This window comes from Pseudopipra pipra, chromosome W, assembly GCF_036250125.1.
Source record: "Pseudopipra pipra isolate bDixPip1 chromosome W, bDixPip1.hap1, whole genome shotgun sequence".
NCBI lineage: Eukaryota > Metazoa > Chordata > Aves > Passeriformes > Pipridae > Pseudopipra > Pseudopipra pipra.
The window spans coordinates 30,607,751-30,624,616 of record NC_087580.1 but is presented as its reverse complement, the minus strand read 5'-3'; the positions used below and the strand labels follow the sequence as shown (position 1 = coordinate 30,624,616).

Genomic DNA, 16,866 nt, shown 5'->3' with positions numbered 1-16,866 from the left:
ACACAGCGCCTGGGAGCCTGGGAATGTTGGAAGCTCTTCATGGATGTGGACATTGGTACCTGAAGAGCTTCTGGCCTGAATCAAGGGCTCGGTGTTGGTCCTAAAGCCTCCAGGATGCCGATGGTCTGTTCTGCCAGGCAGGAGACGACTTCACTGCTGTCTGTCTTCAAGGGCTGAAGGGCTGTGAGAAAAAAAACAGAGCCGAGATGAAACTCCAGACATCCCTCCAGCCCATGTTCCCCACTCACCGCTGCAGATCTCATCCAGTTGCTCTGTGCTTCGGTTCCTCAGGTGCCCATTTTCCAGCTCCAGGGGGACAGGGCCAGTCAAACCATGACAACTTGGCAGAGACGTCTTCAACTGCTTCTGCTTCCTCAGCACCGCTGAGCCCAGGTGGTCTCTGAAGAGGCAGATGGAGAAATCCTGCATGTCGCTGCTCTCCTGGGAGGAAGGAGGAAAGGTGAGCTTTGGAAACAGCAGCCCCCTGCCCACAGTGAAAGGGGATGGAGATGGTGGCTGAGGGAGATGCCCTGGGCTCAGATTCCAGAGCAGGGACAAGTTGCACTGGGCTGCAAGGCCCAGAAGCCACCAGAGCCCAGGGGAGCAGAGTCTGCTGCCAGAGCTGCTGACAGGGCTGGGTGCAGGGCAGCTCTCACTGCCCAGTGCCCATCTCAGGGCTCACACTCCCACATCAGCCTTACCATGTTGAGGAAGCATGAGAGGTTCTCCACCAGATCCTCAGTGACTGGGCAGGCCTTTATCTTCTCCAGGTCTGGACACATCAGGTTTTTAGAGACCATCACAATCTCTATCCAGGAGTCTTCACTGCCAAGAGACAGGAGCTCCATCATGTTTGGCACCAGGAGCTCCAGTTTTCCTGAGCAGTGGGACCAGTGCACTCCACAGAGACATCTTCAATTGCTTGTTGTTCCTCAGCACTGTTGAGCCCAGGTGGTCTCTGAAGAGGCAGATAAAGGCCTCTCGCATGTCGCTGCTCTCCTGGGAGGAAGGAGGAAAGGTGAGCTTTGGAAACAGCGGCCCCCTGCCCACAGTGAAAGGGGATGGGGATGGTGGCTGAGGGAGATGCCCTGGGCTCCGATTCCAGAGCAGGGACAAGTTGCACTGGGCTGCAAGGCCCAGAAGCCACCAGAGCCCAGGGGAGCAGAGCCTGCTGCCAGAGTTGCTGACAGGGCTGGGTGCAGGGTAGCTCTCACTGCCCAGTGCCCATCTCAGGGCTCACGTTCCCACATGAACCTTACCATGTCAAAGAAGTGCGAGAGGTTCTCCACTAGATACTCATCGGTGGGGCTGGCCTTTTTCTTCTCCAGGTTTGGACACATCGGGTTTTTAGGGACCATCACATCCTCTGTCCAGGAGTCTTCACTGCCAACCCACAGGAGCTCCATCATGTGTGGCACCAGGAACTCCAGTTTTCCTGCCTGTATGAAGAACAGAGTTTATTTTTTGTGATAAGATCCATGCCTGGAAAGCTCCCCAGGCAGCCACCAGGCCCCAACATGGCATCAGGGCAGTTGGCAGCAGTCCCCCCAACACCTGCCTCCCAGCCCACGCCAAGCCACCGCCTTACCCACAGCCCCAAAGCCCTGGATGCCACCATGGCTGTCCCTGACACCACCCTGCTCACCAGCTCAGGTGTCTCACACAGCGCCTGGGAGCCTGGGAATGTTGGAAGGTCTTCATGGGTGTGGACGTCGGCGCCAGAAGAGCAGTGCTTCTGGCCTGAATCGAGGGCTCGGCGTTGGTCCTAAAGCCTCCAGGATGCCGATGGTCTGTTTTGCCAGGCAGGAGACGAATACATTGCTGTCTGTCTTCAAGGGCTGAAGAGCTGTGAGCAAAAGAAACGGAGCCAAGATGAAGCCCTGTGTCTGCAGAGACCTCCAGACATCCCCTCCAGCCCATGTTCCCCACTCACCGCTGCAGATCTCATCCAGTTGCTCTTGGCTTCGGTTCCTCAGGTGCCGCGTGGCCACCCCTAGGCACAAAGCTCTGTCAGCCCCTGCTCCCCAGCGGGCTCCCAGCAGCGTGGCCCCTGGCCCTGCCCTCCTCCCCCTCAGCCGGGATGAGCCCAGGAAGCACCAGGAGCTCAGGGGGGTAGAACTCAGCCCAGTGGCCACCAAGCCCAGCCACGTGGGCAGGGGTGGCAGAGGGAGGCCCAGGCCCAGCCTGCGGCAGCCGGGGCTCAGGCAGCCCCAGGGCTGGGCCTGGCTGTGGCTGCAGGAGCAGGGACAGGGGCCAGCTTGCCCAAAGAGGGACCCCGGGGGCTGGGGCTCACCGATGAACCTGATGGCCGCCTCTCGCACACTGGCCTCAGGGTCCTTGAGGTAGCTCAGGCCCTGACGCAGGTACTCTTCAGCCCTGCTCCTGTCCTTCCCCACCTGGAGAGAGCACAGGGACACGGGCATGGCACAGAGCCCCCCCGCTGGCTGCAGCAGTCCCTCCTGCCAGCACTCAGTGTTGCCCAGAGCCCTCTCTCCCGCTGGCTGCAGGGAAGGGAGAGGGGCCTGCAGAGGAGCCCCTGGGGCTCTGTTCTTGGAGGGCACACACTGGGCTGCAGCTCCAGCCTCTGGGCTCTGGGCCCACACAGTGGGCTCTGCCTGTGGGCTAAGCCTCACCCAACCTGCACCCTGGCACTTGGCCTTACCAAGCACTCGCTAATCCTCCACATCTGCTGCTTCTTCACCAGCTCTTTCAGCTCCCTCCACTTGAGCAGCTTTGTTGCAGCAAGGAGCGCTTCCTGGGCAGCCTGCATGGAAGCAGAAGGGGTGAGGTAGCAGCAGGGCTGGCAAAGGAGAGCTCTTGGCTTTCTTGCTGGGGAGATTCTGCCCTCAGGATTTGGGACATGCCCTCACCAAAGTGTCTAGGGGACGTGTGAGGACAGCCCTGCAGGACAGGGCCTGAGGCTGGATGCCCTGTCTTTGGACACATGCCAGGGACAGCAGAAAAGCCTGTGGGGATGTGCCTGTTCAGGCTTTGGTGGTCACAGGCTGCTGACGAGCCCTACTAGAGCCCTAGGGCAGCTGTTGGAAATGGCTGTGCCAGCTTCTCCATCCCTGCTGGCGCTGGCTCTGCAGAGACCTTTCCCACGGCTTGTGCTGGGCCACGGCTGCCCACTGCCAGCAGCCCTTGCCCTGCTGCCTGGGCCCCACAGGGCGGGCCAGCCCACCTCTCTCTGTGCCAGTGCTCAGCCTTCCAATGTGTACCTTGGCCACGCTCGGGGACTGGTCACTTGTGCGAATGAGCAGCGGGACCAGTGCACTCCACAGAGACGTCTTCAATTGCTTGTTGTTCCTCAGCACTGCTGAGCCCAGGTAGTCTCTGAAGAGGCAGATAAAGGCCTCTCGCATGTCGCTGCTCTCCTGGGAGGAAGGAGGAAAGGTGAGCTTTGGAAACAGCAGCCCCCTGCCCACAGTGAAAGGGGATGGGGATGGTGGCTGAGGGAGATGCCCTGGGCTCCGATTCCAGAGCAGGGACAAGTTGCACTGGGCTGCAAGGCCCAGAAGCCACCAGAGCCCAGGGGAGCAGAGCCTGCTGCCAGAGCTGCTGACAGGGTTGGGTGCAGGGCAGCTCTCACTGCCCAGTGCCCATCTCAGGGCTCACGCTCCCACATGAACCTTACCATGTCAAAGAAGCGCGGCAGGTTCTCCACCAAATACTCATCCATGGGGCTGGCCTTTTTCTTCTCCAGGTTTTGATTTATCAGTCTTTTCAGGATCATAACGACCTTTGTCTTGAGGTCTTCTCTGCCAACCCACAGGAGCTCCATCATGTGTGGCACCAGGAACTCCAGTTTTCCTGCCTGTATGAAGGACAGAGTTTCTTTTCTGTGATAAGATCCATGCCTGGAAAGCTCCTCAGGCAGCCATCAGGCCCTAACATGTCATCAAGGCAGCTGGCAGCACTTCCTCTAACACCTGCCTCCCAGCCCACGCCAAGCCACCGCCTTACCCACAGCCCCAGAGCCCTGGATGCCACCATGGCTGTCCCTGACGCCACCCTGCTCACCAGCTCAGGTGTCTCGCACAGCACGATGAGGCCGTCGAGCACCTGGGAGGCTGGGAGGGTTGGAAGCTCCTCATCGATATCAAAGTTGTCATTCTGAAGGTATTCAAATTCTTCGTCCTTGTCCTCCCACTCAAACTTCATGCTAGTGCCACTGGGCAATGGCTATAGAAGCAAGCACAGTAGTGAGAGCCTGGCAGAGTCTGCAGGGCTCGTGGCAGGGGATCAAGTCCTTTTCTGGTAACTCACAGCCAAGTCAGAGGTGGAGCTGCTTTCTGAAGAAGAAGCGCTGAGACTGCAGGGCCACCAGTCGACCCAGAGCATGACAGCGAATGGCCATAATATCTTGTCTCCAATCTTGGGCTCTGAGAAGATGCTCTGCCACATTTGCATGGCCACACTGCAAGGCAGAGCTCTGTGTCAGCAGGGCGGCCTGGAGTGCAGCGTGGCTGGGCCAGCCCAGGTGCCTGGGGCCCTGCCTGGGCAGGCAGCAGGGCACTGAGCTGGTGTTCCCCTCTAGGCTGGGAGCAGCAGGGTGGCTCTGGGCTGGCTGGGCCAGCTTTGTCTGCTGCAGGCCTGGACAACCTAGCAGGGCTGGAAAGCTTGGTGGGATGGAGAACCCCTCTCCTCAGGGCTGTCCTCCATCATTCCTTGGCTCTGGGAGCCAGAGAGTCTCAGGCTCCATCTCCCCACAGCCAACAAACCCTCAGGCTTTTCAGGGCCAGTACCTGTCTCCTTGTGGAGCGATGCTCAACAGTGTGGCGACTACCTTCCTTGGGAAAAACTCTGCTAGCAGCAGAAGCAGGGAGTGGAAGCACTCCTGCACACGTTCACACTTCACACCTGGCAGTCTTTCATGCAGGAAGCTCAAAATCTTTGGCACCTGAAGGGGACAGAGGTGAGGAGAGTGCTGCCACGGTAGTGCAGCCTCAGCTGCCCTTTCCATGCCACTCTGCTGCCTTCAGGTGCCTTCAGGTGCCTGAGACACCTGGGTTTGGCAGGGAGGGATGGAGAGAGGAACAAGGCCTTCTAGGGCTGAAGGGCAGGGCAATCCAGCCACAGGCCACTTACATCTGTCAGGAAGAAGCACGGGTCAACCGTGGCCAGCCACAAAATCTCTTCTGCTATGATCCTGCGCCCTCTGTAAAGGTTCCACCCAAACGGTTCAACCCATGGACGAGGCTCTCCAGGTATCCATTGATAATTCTGTGCATCTTTCTGCTCCAGGGCTTCAAGGACAATGTGCGTCCTCTCCGAGCGTGTGAGGTATCTTTCGAAGGGCTGTGGCAGGAAGGAGGAGAGCAAAGATGTCACCCCAAGGCCCCTGCTGGTGCTGCTCAGATGGGCAGCGAGAGCAGCCCTGGCCACAGGTGCCCAGCAGTGCTGGCAGCAGTGCCCACAGTCACTGTGTGGGGAAGGACGAGAGCAGAGGGTCCTTAGGCTGAGGCAGGAGGGCTGGGCTCATGCTCACGGGGTGCTGGCCCTGCACAGGACCAGGGCTCACTGCTGGGCAGGAGAGCTGCAGCTGCTGCTGGGACACCAGCAGAGTGCCGCCCTCAGACAGTCCCTGCTTGGGGACAGCAGGAACCCTCTCATCAGGGACACTGAGGCCCTGTCAGCCCCACCGATTCCAGGTGCCTTTGGCTCACAGGAGTGCCCTGCCGATGGCACGGACAAGAGTCTCAGCAACGGGGGAGCTCATTACCTTGATACCGCACTTGCTTCCGACAGTCTTGCAGAAGCAGGTGATTTCACCTTCCACGTGGCGTGCGTATCGTTTGCCCCTTAGCCTGGTCCTGCCTAAAGAGCAGGGCAGACGTGCAAGTCAGGGAGAGCAGCTTTGCCATCAGGCTTTCCAAAGCAGCCCGAGATCTGCTTGGGAGATGGCAGGCCAGAAGGAGATTGTGGAGGGAGGGGGTCAGAGTGGGCTCCACAAACAGGCAGGGTTGAAGATAGTGAAAGGAGCGGGGAAGGAGAGCAGCAGAGAACAGGGGCAAGACTTGAGGAGAGCACTCCACTTGTACAGCAAAAGAGAGCTGGGATGCTACGGGGAGCAGTTGGAGGGGCAAAGGTGGTCAAGCAGAGAAGCAGAGCTGGGAGGTGATGTCTGTGTGCAGAGGGACAAAGGCCACCACAATGCCCCTGAGATTTTTGCTTACAGATGAATTCACTGAGGTGCTCAACAGTCGCCCGACACTTTATTGAAGCTTTACTGAAGTTGACGGGGGCCTCTGGTGGTCTAGTGGTTAGAGTGCAGGACTCGCACCGCTGCGACCCGGGTTCAATTCCCGGCCCCCCGGGCAGCTGGAGCTCGTCAGCCTTGTATGGCAATCCAGCTACGTCCTGGGGACCTCACTGCCACTGTCCAAGCTTTGCTCGGCCCCGGCAGATGAACCTCAGGATTAAAGGGTGGGCTCAGTTCAGCGCACGCTGTGTCTCACCTAAAAAATCCACTGCGCAGGCTCGAGGGGTTTATGACCTTTCCCAAATCTTCGCTTGCGAAGACTGGCCATTATTACTGAAGTTGACATACTTTGCTTAATGCAATACAGTTTATTATTTTAAAATAACACCCAAAAAAGAGTGCATCTGTGAATAAAGTCACATCTTACTGGGAATTCCTCTCTAAATCTGAGAAACCTGGCAAACAGCCTTAGCTGAAAATACCCAAACCTACGTGAGTTGTGCTTTGACTGCTGTGCTTACAGAACATCTGATGGTGGTAAAAGCAGAACTAGGGCTGTCCAGGGCACTCATGTTCTGTGCAGTCTCTGACAGGAACTCATGATGGACTTTGCTGGCCAGAAAGGACACGTCTGCTCTTTCCTGCAGTGTCAAAGTTACCAGGGATGTGTCTTCGAGACTAAAACCTTGCTTTAATGGACTTTGAGACGTAGACCTTGAGGTTTGGTTTGTTCACAGCCTCATTCTGTCCATTCAGCTCCCTCTGCTGGAGGAAATTCCATTTCCAGGGGAGGTCACCTCAGTTTTTAAGTTGAAGCCTCAGATTTCACTCTGGAAAACTTGGTCAATGTGTTGGTGTCTCATGCGTGGGTGTTGTACGTGTTGGATTTCAGCCTCCCACTCGAGGAACAGAAGGTTTCAATAGACCTCAAGTGGCTGAAGCCCTGGGTTTGGCCATCAGGCCTTGTCTTTCACTGCTGTGGTCTTTTAATTGAGCAACAGAGAATTGCAGCAAAAAACTGAAGAGAAAAACTTTGTAAATTTTGTTTCAGAATCGTTGCCTTGAACCTTTGGTCGAGGTTGGGAATGGTTTGTCTCCCTTGGCAGGGAGGGTCAGTACTCTTTGTCATTCTGACATGACTGCCCAGGGCCCTGATTTTATTGTGGCCAAAATACTGGGCTTGGAAACCAAAGCAGGAGCTGGTAGATAACAGCAGCTTGAAAAATGGGCTGATGCCTAATTGATGTGGCAGAAGGAATGAAAGACTCATGACAGCTAAGAAAAAAATTGGGCTTTTCAGTGTCCACCTCAGGTTAGGATCACTGCCTGTGTCTTAGTGGAGGAAGATGTTTTTGTAACTTTATTGAAACTTGTTAGTAAAATGTGCCTGAATTCCTAAGGAAACAACCACTGTGAAATCTTTTAAACCAAATGTAGATTTCCAAAGTGTAGAAGTTGCTATTAATATTTTGGCCATTCCTGTGGCATCTTTTTGGTGTATGAATGACTTTGAGAACAAGAACGTGTTCTTAATTATCAGGTCTGTTTACTGCTAATTATTTTACAAGGTTGAGAGAAGAGTTTAAGATGAAAGTTGTGGGGTTACTTGCAAAGTTTTTGGTACAACCAATGCAGCTGAACCTGGTGGGGAAATTTGCCCTTAAATTGGTTTTGGCAGATCTCATGAGTGTCTAAGGCAGAGGCCAAGCCAACTGGAAAGAGCCTTTCAAGGGTGACTAAGATGTAACTAAATTACCTTTTTGAGAGGTCTGGAAAGCTGATGTCAGGAACTAAATTTCCTTATGTTAAGCTTAGTAAAAATATATTAACATAAAAAAATTAAAATTATTTTAATGGTCTTATTTATGGGTTTTTCACTGTGCTTATGTTAGTACTTCTGAGTGTTTGATTGTCACAATAATGGACAGCTTCGTGGTGTTTTGTTTTTTTTATTTTTCATGTTTTGATACTTTGGTCAAGGCATTAACATTAAAAATCATTCAAAATTTTAATTCATCTTCAAACACCAAAATAGATTTGAAATGAGGGTAATGAGAACAGTGGAGGGAAAAAAAAAACCCGAGCCCAAAACCAAAACAACCCCAAAAACTGTTCATTTTTCCATTGTATTTTAAACAAGGAAGTCTGTAGAGCAGCAGAAAACAGGAGACATGGGCAGGTGTGAAAGTCAGACTGGGGCTTGTTGCACTGGTTCCAGTGCTCTTTGCTTCAGTGTAAATGGTCATTTTGAGATGAGACTGGGGAAACTGGGCTGCCAGGGCAGAGACCACTGGCTGGCCCCACTGTTTTTTGCTGGGCAGTGGGTAATTTCTGCCTCACTTGTCAGAATCAGCCTACGGTTATCAGGGAATGGGGTAGTGGTGAATTTGGCTTTCAGACTAAAATGAGGTTAAACCTACACATATTCAAAAGAATAAATTGATGTTGGAGTGCAGATACTCAAAATCCTGAAGACCTTTTGAAACCTTTTTTGCGTGTCAGTCCTACGGCCGAAGCTCTTCCTGCAGTTGGGGCACTGGTAGGGCTTCCCTTAGCAGTGGGTCCGTTGGTGTTTGGTCAAGGTAGAGTTTCGGATGAAGCTCTTCCCACACTCCCCACACTTGTAGGGCCTCTCCCCGGTGTGGATGCGATGGTGCCTGACAAGATGGGAGTTCTGGTTGAAGCCCTTCCCGCACTCGGTGCAGCGGAAGGGCCTCTCATCCGTGTGCGTCCGCTGGTGCCTGTAGAGATTCCCACTGGTTGGAAACCTCTTCCCACAATCCAAGCACTTGTAGGGCCGTTCCCTGGTGTGGATGCGATGGTGTTTGCGGAGGTTGGATCTCCGGCTGAAGCTCTTCCCACATTCCCTACACATGTAAGGACATTCTCCAGTGTGGATGTGCTGGTGGGAACGAAGGTGAAAGCTCCGGTTGAAGCTCTTCCCACATTCCCCACATGTGTAGGGCCGTTCCCCGGTGTGGATGAGCTGGTGGGTGCGGAGGTGGTACCTCCGGCTGAAGCTCTTCCCACATTCCTCACACGTGTAGGGACGTGCCCCAGTGTGCATGTCCTGGTGTCGGAGCAGGTGAGAGCTCTTCCTGAAGCTCTTCCCACATTCCCAGCACCTGAGGGTCTTCTCCCTGCTGGGAGGCTGATCAGGGACCACCAGGTTGGAGCTCCCCATCAAGCTCCGGCCGCCTTCCCGGCACAGGCTGGCTCTTTCCTCCTCAGAGCACCCTGGGATGGCTTTGGAGCCCCTCCTGCGGGGGGATCTCCGGCCCTTTTCCTCCCCGCTGCCTTCCTGCGCCGGGGAGCCCTTCAAAACGGCCTCTCCCACCAGGGTCTCGCGGGGGGATTTGTCCTCCGGGCTCTCCGTCCTCAGCTCGGGGCCTGGGGCAGGAAGCAAGAAGGACAGGGAGGGGATTTGCCTCCGGCCCACAGGGAAGGCCAAGGACATCCCCCCAACTCCGGCCCCGGCAGGACGGCGGCGCCAGCGGGGTTGTCCTGCAGCCGGGGCCATGCTCGGCTGACAGAGCCAGCACAACACCCGCCCAAAGGGACACTGACTTCCTCCTCACCTGCCTGGGGGGACCAAGGCATCTTCCTCTTCCTCGCAGCCTCCTCCTCCATCCGCCCAAGCTTTGGGAAGGACAAATCCTGATGGGGGGAAAACAAGGGCTGAGCATGTTGGCTTGGGGGTTCCTCCTGCCCAAGTCCATCTCTAGAACTCACCGGGCATCCTGTGACCATAAAAACCTCCAAAACACCAAGATTCAGCCCAGAAAAATCCAAACCATCGAGATTCAGGCAAAAAACCCTTCAGAAATAGCAACAAGACCCTCGCTACCCCAAACTGCAAAAAGTTGAGATTCAGCTAAAAAATACTCCAAAATATGAAGATTAGCCCAAAAAAAGGTGATGGGGACTGAATTTAACCCCCCAGCAGGAAAGTCGTTTGATTTCAAGCTCATCTTCAAGGCGCATCCTGGGATTGGAGCCTGGGCTCTAATTAACCTCTCCTGTGCTGCCAAACAGCAGGAGCTGTATGGCCAAGGGACAAACTCTGTGATCCCTGTCAGTGTCCATGGCCCCTGTCAGTGCCCTTCAGGGAAATCGGGAGGAGGAAATGAAGAAACTGGTTTGGAACTAAACTGATGTTAAAGTGGGAAAAACCTCCTTCCATAGAAATAAAACTCAGACAGTTTTTCCTGGGCTGAACAAGGTCATTCACGGATAAATGACTGGGACTTCTGTGGACACTTGTGCTGGTTTCTTTGGACACTTGTGTTCCTTCAGAGAGCCCCTGGAAACACTCTGCTGTTCACTCCCAGTGCCACCAGTGCCTGGGTCCTGTCTGCAGCAGCAGATTGCAGTGGGATGGGAGAAATGCTTTTCTGAGCCTCTGGGCTGGACACAGGCACAGCCTGACCCTGAACCCAAGGGAAACAAAGACAAATTCCACGGCTTTAGCTGGACCAAGGCTCAGGGTGTTTCCTGAGGGCAGCACTACACCAGACTGTTTTGTGTGTGTGTGAGACAGGCAGAAGCACAAATGCCTGCACAGCCCAGAGCAGTCAGTGTGGGGCTGTGCTTGCTGCTGCAGAGACCCCCAGGGAACAAACCCAGGCAATACTTTGGGTTTATTCTTTGCTCTGTGTCAGTGGAATAGAATGTTCCACAGGAGCTCTGTCCCCCTCTGTGGCACCGGGTGGCTCGAAGCTGAAGGGGGTGGGGGGTCAAGTGCAAGTTCCCTTCTGAAGTGTGTGTCCCTAAGGAGGACACTTGCCTTATTATTGCTTATTATTTGTAATATCTTATAGATCTATCATACAACATCTAAGGATGGATTCTGTAGAATATGTGCCATATATATGATACAGAATATATCTGATTATTGCTTTATCTGCCTGTCCAGACAGATATTGTGTATGAAGAGAGATTGTATTTGAGGGATATGTTCCTCTCAATACCCTGTGAGCTCCACTCCCAGTGCCAGCAAATTCCTCAAGCTCCCCCTTCTGTGCCCTGCAGGTTTTGGCAGATTTGCAAGAGCAGGGGAATCATTCCCTGCAGCCCCTTTGCACTGTAGGAAATGGGAGCCCTGTGCACATCCTGCTGCCTCCAGATTCCATTCTGGGTGTGGGAAAGACCCTGTGGGGAGCAAAGAAATGCCTGGTTCTGCAGCAGCTGCAGATGCTCAAGGGGCAGCAGGACCAAGTCAGGGGCCTGAAGGGGGCCTGGGGGGCTTTGGGGTCCAGGAGGGTCCTGGGAGAGCTGGGGAGGAGCTTTGGGGATGGGGGTACAGACCAGTACAGACCAGGACAGACCAGCACAGACCAGTACCTCCTCACTGTTTCCCAGATCTCTCCTGGAGCAGGGCCACCTTGTTGTGGGACACCTGAGCCCCCCCAGTGCCCTCCCAGTACAGCCCAGTGCCCCCAGTACAGCCCACTGTGTTCCTGTCCCAGGGTGCCAGGTGATCCCTCTTTGAGGGGGGTTGGAAGTGATTTGAGGGGGGGCTGGGGGAGATTTGGGGGGGATCTGAAGAGTTTGGATGGGGATTTGGGGGTTTTGGGTACCTTTAGGGAAGTTAAAAGAAGTCTTGGGGACACTGGGGGGTCAGAGGTACCTATGGGGGGAGGGGATTAAATGGAAAATGGAGGTTAGGAGACATTTGGGAGGGGTTAATGAGGCCTGGGCGGGCAGAGGAGGGGCTGCACCAAGAGCAGGTGAGTCTTGAGACCCCCCCCTGGTGTCCCCAAGACCCTCTTGGTGTCCCCAGTTCCTCCCTTGACACCCCGAGGCCCCCCTGGTGTCTCCAATGTTCCCAGGGACTTCCCAGAGCCCTAATTCCCCCCTGGCACCCCCAATTCCACTGTCCCCAAACCCCTCCTCACTGTCCCCAAACCCCATCCCTGATGTCCCCAACCCTCCATCTCACCCCAGGAGACCCCCCTGGACCCTCTGACCACAAAAACACCCCCCCACATACCCTCACAGAAAGGCCAAGGGCATCTGGGGACACGTTGGGGACAGTTGGGCTTTGCAGGGCACTGGGTGATTACTGGGGGATACTGGAACAGACTGGGGGGAACTGAGGGACACTGGGAGGGCACTGGGAGGGACTGGGGAGTTACTGGGGGATTACCAGGACACACGGGGAGACACTGGGAGGTTACTGGGCCATACTGGGGGTTACTGGGTGCTCACTGCAGGATCACTGGGCCATCCTGGGGGGCAGTGGGAGGTCACTGGGACACACTGGCTGGTCACTGAAGGGGTCACTGGGAAGTCACTGAGATATACTGGGGTCTAGGGATCCCCTTACCCGGATGTGGTACATTTCCCCCCGGATTTTGGGGCCATCCCTAGGACCCCTCCTCTTTGGGGCTGGGGGACCCCCTGGACCCACTGCTGGGCTTTAGGGGACCTCCCAAAATGGCCTCAAAACCCCTGAAAGCCCCTCCTCGACACATCAAAACCTTCTCAAGGTCCCCTCAAATGCCCTCAGAGACTTCATCCCTACCCAGCACCCTCTAAACCCTCTCAGTGACCCGCAAAACCCACCTGGGACCCCCCAGTCCCCTTTAGGGACCCCCCAATCCCCCTCAGAGACTCTCAAAACCATCTAAGACCCCAGAAACCCCCTAGAGACCCCAAAACTGCCTAAAAGGTCCCGCCAGGACCCCCAAACCTCCTCAGAGACCCCCAAACCCCACCTGGCACCCCCCAATTCTCCTCAGAAACCAAAACCCCCTCAGAGACCCCCAAACCCCTTCAGGAACCTCCAACCACCCCCTGAGTCCCCTCAGGACACCGAACTCCCTCAGGGACCCCTCAAAACCTCCTCGGTTATCCCCGAACCCCCCCGCTAAACCCTCCCGAGCCCCCCCGGGGGGACTCACAGCACTCAGAGCGAACCGCAGGCCCCGCCGCCATCACCGAGTCCCGGCTGCGCGCGCACCGCGTTCAGAGAACGCCGCCGCAGCCAATCAGCGCGCGGCCACGCCCCCGCAGCCCCGCCCCCGCCCCTGCCGCGTTGGCTGCCGGGAATCGGTGATGGCGGCGGGTCAGTCGGTGAGCTCTGAGTGCAGGCGGGGGGTGCGGGAGAGCGGGGTCTGGGGATCCCCTCGGGGGCTGCGGGGAGCGCGGCTGTGGGGGGAAAGGCTGCAGGGCTCGGGAGGGTTTAGCGCGGGGGGTTCGGGGGTTCCCGAGGGTCAGAGCGCAGGGCCTTGGAACCCTCTGGGAGTCGCGGGGCCCGGAGGCCTCCCAAGAACCCGGAAGGGTGATTCGATTCCTGAGAAATTCCTTCGGAAAAAAAATTCGAAACTACCCAACCAAAAAAAGAACTCTAAAAAAAGGAAAAGTGAGAAAAAGGTGAAGGAAAAACTGCAAGGGCCTGGATGATTTTATTGCTTTGCTTCAGTTTTTCCTTGGTCTCCTCCTTCTCATAATCTTTGCTCCCTTCCTTTACAGAAAGCTCTTCTGCTGTTCTGTGGTTTTGTGGTCCCTTAGGGGCTTTTAGAGGTCTCTGAGGAGGTTTTGGGGGATCTCTGAGGAGCTTTGGTGTCGTGAAGGGACTTACGGGGGAGGTTAAAGGTCCCTGAAGGGGTTTGGGAATCCCTGAGGGAGTTTTGGAGTCTCCGAGGGAATTGGGAGGTCCTGGGGGCTTTGGGGGGAGAGTCTTTGAAGCAGTTTTGTGGGTTTCTAGGGGGATTTCCGGAGTCCAAGACAGTTTTGAGGGTCCCTGGGGGGGGTTTTGAGGTCCCTGAAAGGGCTTGGGGGGTCCCAGGTGGGTTTTGCAGGTCGCTGAGAGGGTTTAGGGGATCTTGGGAGGGAGATGAGGTCTCTGAGGGGATTTGGGGTGTTTTTGAGGAGGTTTTGATGGTTCCAGAGGTGGATTTCTGAGGGGGTTTCTGGGGTTTTGCCTGGATTTTGGGGGATCTCTGTGTCAGTCCTGTCTGGCCACGGCCAACTAAAACTCCTTTGAGGCCATTTCCCATCCCACTACTGCGCCTCTGCCAGCCCAGCAGACTGACCCCAAGGAAAGGGGATCCCAATTCCCCCCTCGAACCCCAGAGACCCCCAAAACTCAGCACACAGAGACCCCAAAGGAAGGGGGGCCTGGGTGTCCCCTAAAGCCCAGCAGTGGGGTTCAGGGGATCTCCCAGCCCCCAGGGGAGGGGTCCTGGGGGTGCCCCCAAAAGTCCAGGGGGAAGATGTAGCAGAACCGACTAAGGGGATCCCAGTGCCCCCAGTATATCCCAGTGACCTCCTACTGGCCCTCAGTATGGCCCAGTAACCCCCTCAGTGACCACCCAGTGTGTCCCAGTGACCTCCCACTGCCCCCCAGTATGGCCCAGTGATCCTGCAGTGAGCACCCAGTAACCCCCAGTATGGCCCAGTAACCTGCCAGTGTCCCCCCGTGTGTCCTGGTAATCCCCCAGTAACCCCCCAGTCCCTCCCAGTGCCCCCCCAAAGCCTCCCAACTGTCCCCAATGTGTCCCCAGATGCCCTTGGCCTTTCTGTTACTGTGGGGGTGGGAGCATTTTTGTGGTCCGAGGGTCCAGGGGGGGCTCCTGGAGGGAGATGGAGGATTGGGGACATCAGGGATGGGGTTTGGGGACAGTGGAAACAATGAGGAGGGGTGTGGGGACAGTGGAATTGGGGGGAATTATGGCCATGGGGAGGCCCTGGGGACATTGGAGACACCAGGGGGGTCTCAGGGTGTTAAGGGGGAAATTAGGGACACCAAGAAGGTCTTGGGAACCCCAAGGGGGTATCAGGAGTCACCTGCTCATGGTGCAGCCCCTCCTCTTTCCCCCTAGACATCATTAACCCCCCTCCCAAATGTCTCCTAACCCCCCTTTTCCTTTTAATCCCCTCCCCCTACAGATCCTTTGACCTCCCAAGACCCCTTTTAACTCCCTTAAATGCACCCAAAGCACCCCAAACCCCCCCAAATTCCTATCCAACCACCCCCCCAAATCTCCCCCAGCCCCCCCTCAAATCACTTCCAACTCCCCCCAAAGAGGGATCACCCAGCACCTTGGGACAGGAACACAGTGGGCTGTACTGGGGGCACTGGGCTGTACTGGGAGGGCACTGGGGGGGGCTCAGGTGTCCCAGGACAAGGTGGCCCAGCTCCAGGAGAGATCTGGGGAGCAGTGAGGAGGTACTGGTCTGTCTTGGTCTGTCCTGGTCTGTACTGGTCTGTGCTGGTTTGTACCCCGAATCCCCAAATCCCCTCCCCAGCTCCCCCAGGACCCTCTTGGACCCCAAAGCCCCCCAGGCCCCCCCAGGCCCCTGACTTGGTCCTGCTGCCCCTTGAGCATCTGCAGCTGCTGCAGAACCAGGCATTTCATCAGCAAATGTGCAGGTGACACCAAGCTGGGGGTGTGTTGATGTGCTGGAAGGCAGGAGGGCTCTGCAGAAGGATCTGTGTGAGGAAGAGTGTGTCAGCAGGAGCAGGGAAGTGATTGTTGGGCTGGACTGAGCGCTGGTGAGGCCACCCCTGGAGTGCTGTGTCCAGCTCTGGGCCCCTGAGTTGAGGAAGGCCCTGGAGGGGCTGGAGCAGGTGCAGAGAAGAGCAGCGAGGCTGGGGAAGGGAGTGGAGCACAAGTGGTGTGAGGAGAGGCTGAGGGAGCTGGGGGTGTTGAGGCTGGAGAAGAGGAGGCTCAGGGGAGACCTCCTGACTGTCTGCAAGTCCCTGCCAGGAGGTTGTAGCCAGGTGGGGGTGGGGCTGTTCTGCCAGGAAGCAGCAGTAGGACAAGAGGGCTGGGTCTTGAGCTGTGCCAGGGGAGGTTTAGGTTGGATATTAGGAAGCAGTTTTTTACAGAGAGAGTAATGATGCCTTGGAATGGTCTGGGCAGGGAGGGGGTGGAGTCAGCGTCCCTGGAGGTGTTGAAAGTGAGAGTGGATGTGGCATCAGTGCCATGGGCTGGGAAGTAGAGCGGGGTTGGATCCAGGGTTGGACTTGATGATCTCAGAGGTCTTTTCCAACCCAGCTGATTCTGTGATTCTCTGATTCCCATTCCTGTGGCAGCACATGCTTGAGGCTCTATCCCCAGGGTGATAGAGATGTCTGTCCATATCTATCTCCAAGGTTAGTCTGTAAATGTGTGGTGTTAGCAAAGCAGGCTAAGTTGTGGGATGATTATAGAAGGAGAAAGAAGCCCAGAGGCCAGTGCAAGCAGGCAGCCCTCAGCTTGCACATGATGTCCCCTCCCTGCAGGTTCCTGTCCTTGAGCCCAGGCCCTGAGGTGAGGCTGAGAAGTGGCGCGGAGGTGAGCCCAGAGCTGTCCCTGAGGTGAGGCTGAGAATAAGTGCAAGGCAGAGGTGCTGCTGAGGAAGGAGAGCCCCGTGGTGGGAAAGACAAGAAGCTGTGAGTGCCCATCCCCGAGAAGGTGCTGTGTCCATCCCCTGTGTGCCAGGTGAGCTGGGGCTTTGCTGCAGAGCTGCGGGCGCTGATTTGAGCGTCTCCAAGTGCTGAGATGGTGGGCACCCAGGAACACAAACTGTGCCTGGCCACGGAGCCTGCAAGGAGGAGCAGAGACAACCCTGGCAGTGTGGGGGGCCAGGTTGTCCCTGTGCCTTCCCCTGCAGGCCCTGGCTGTCCCTGCTGGGCCCCTGTCCATCCCCATCAGGTCCCTGCCCGTCCC

At 56.2% G+C, this 16,866-nt stretch overlaps 1 protein-coding gene across 1 annotated transcript in view; it reads right to left on the bottom strand.

Moving 5' to 3' along the window:
* Positions 1-10,068, bottom strand: part of LOC135405272 (zinc finger protein 501-like) — an 895,895-nt gene extending 885,827 nt beyond the window's left edge. The window contains exon 1 of the mRNA XM_064639934.1: positions 9,784-10,068. Coding sequence (XP_064496004.1) covers positions 9,784-9,955 — 172 coding nt within the window. The 5' untranslated portion in view covers positions 9,956-10,068. The remainder of the gene's footprint in view (positions 1-9,783) is intronic.
* Positions 10,069-16,866: the final 6,798 nt, after the last annotated feature.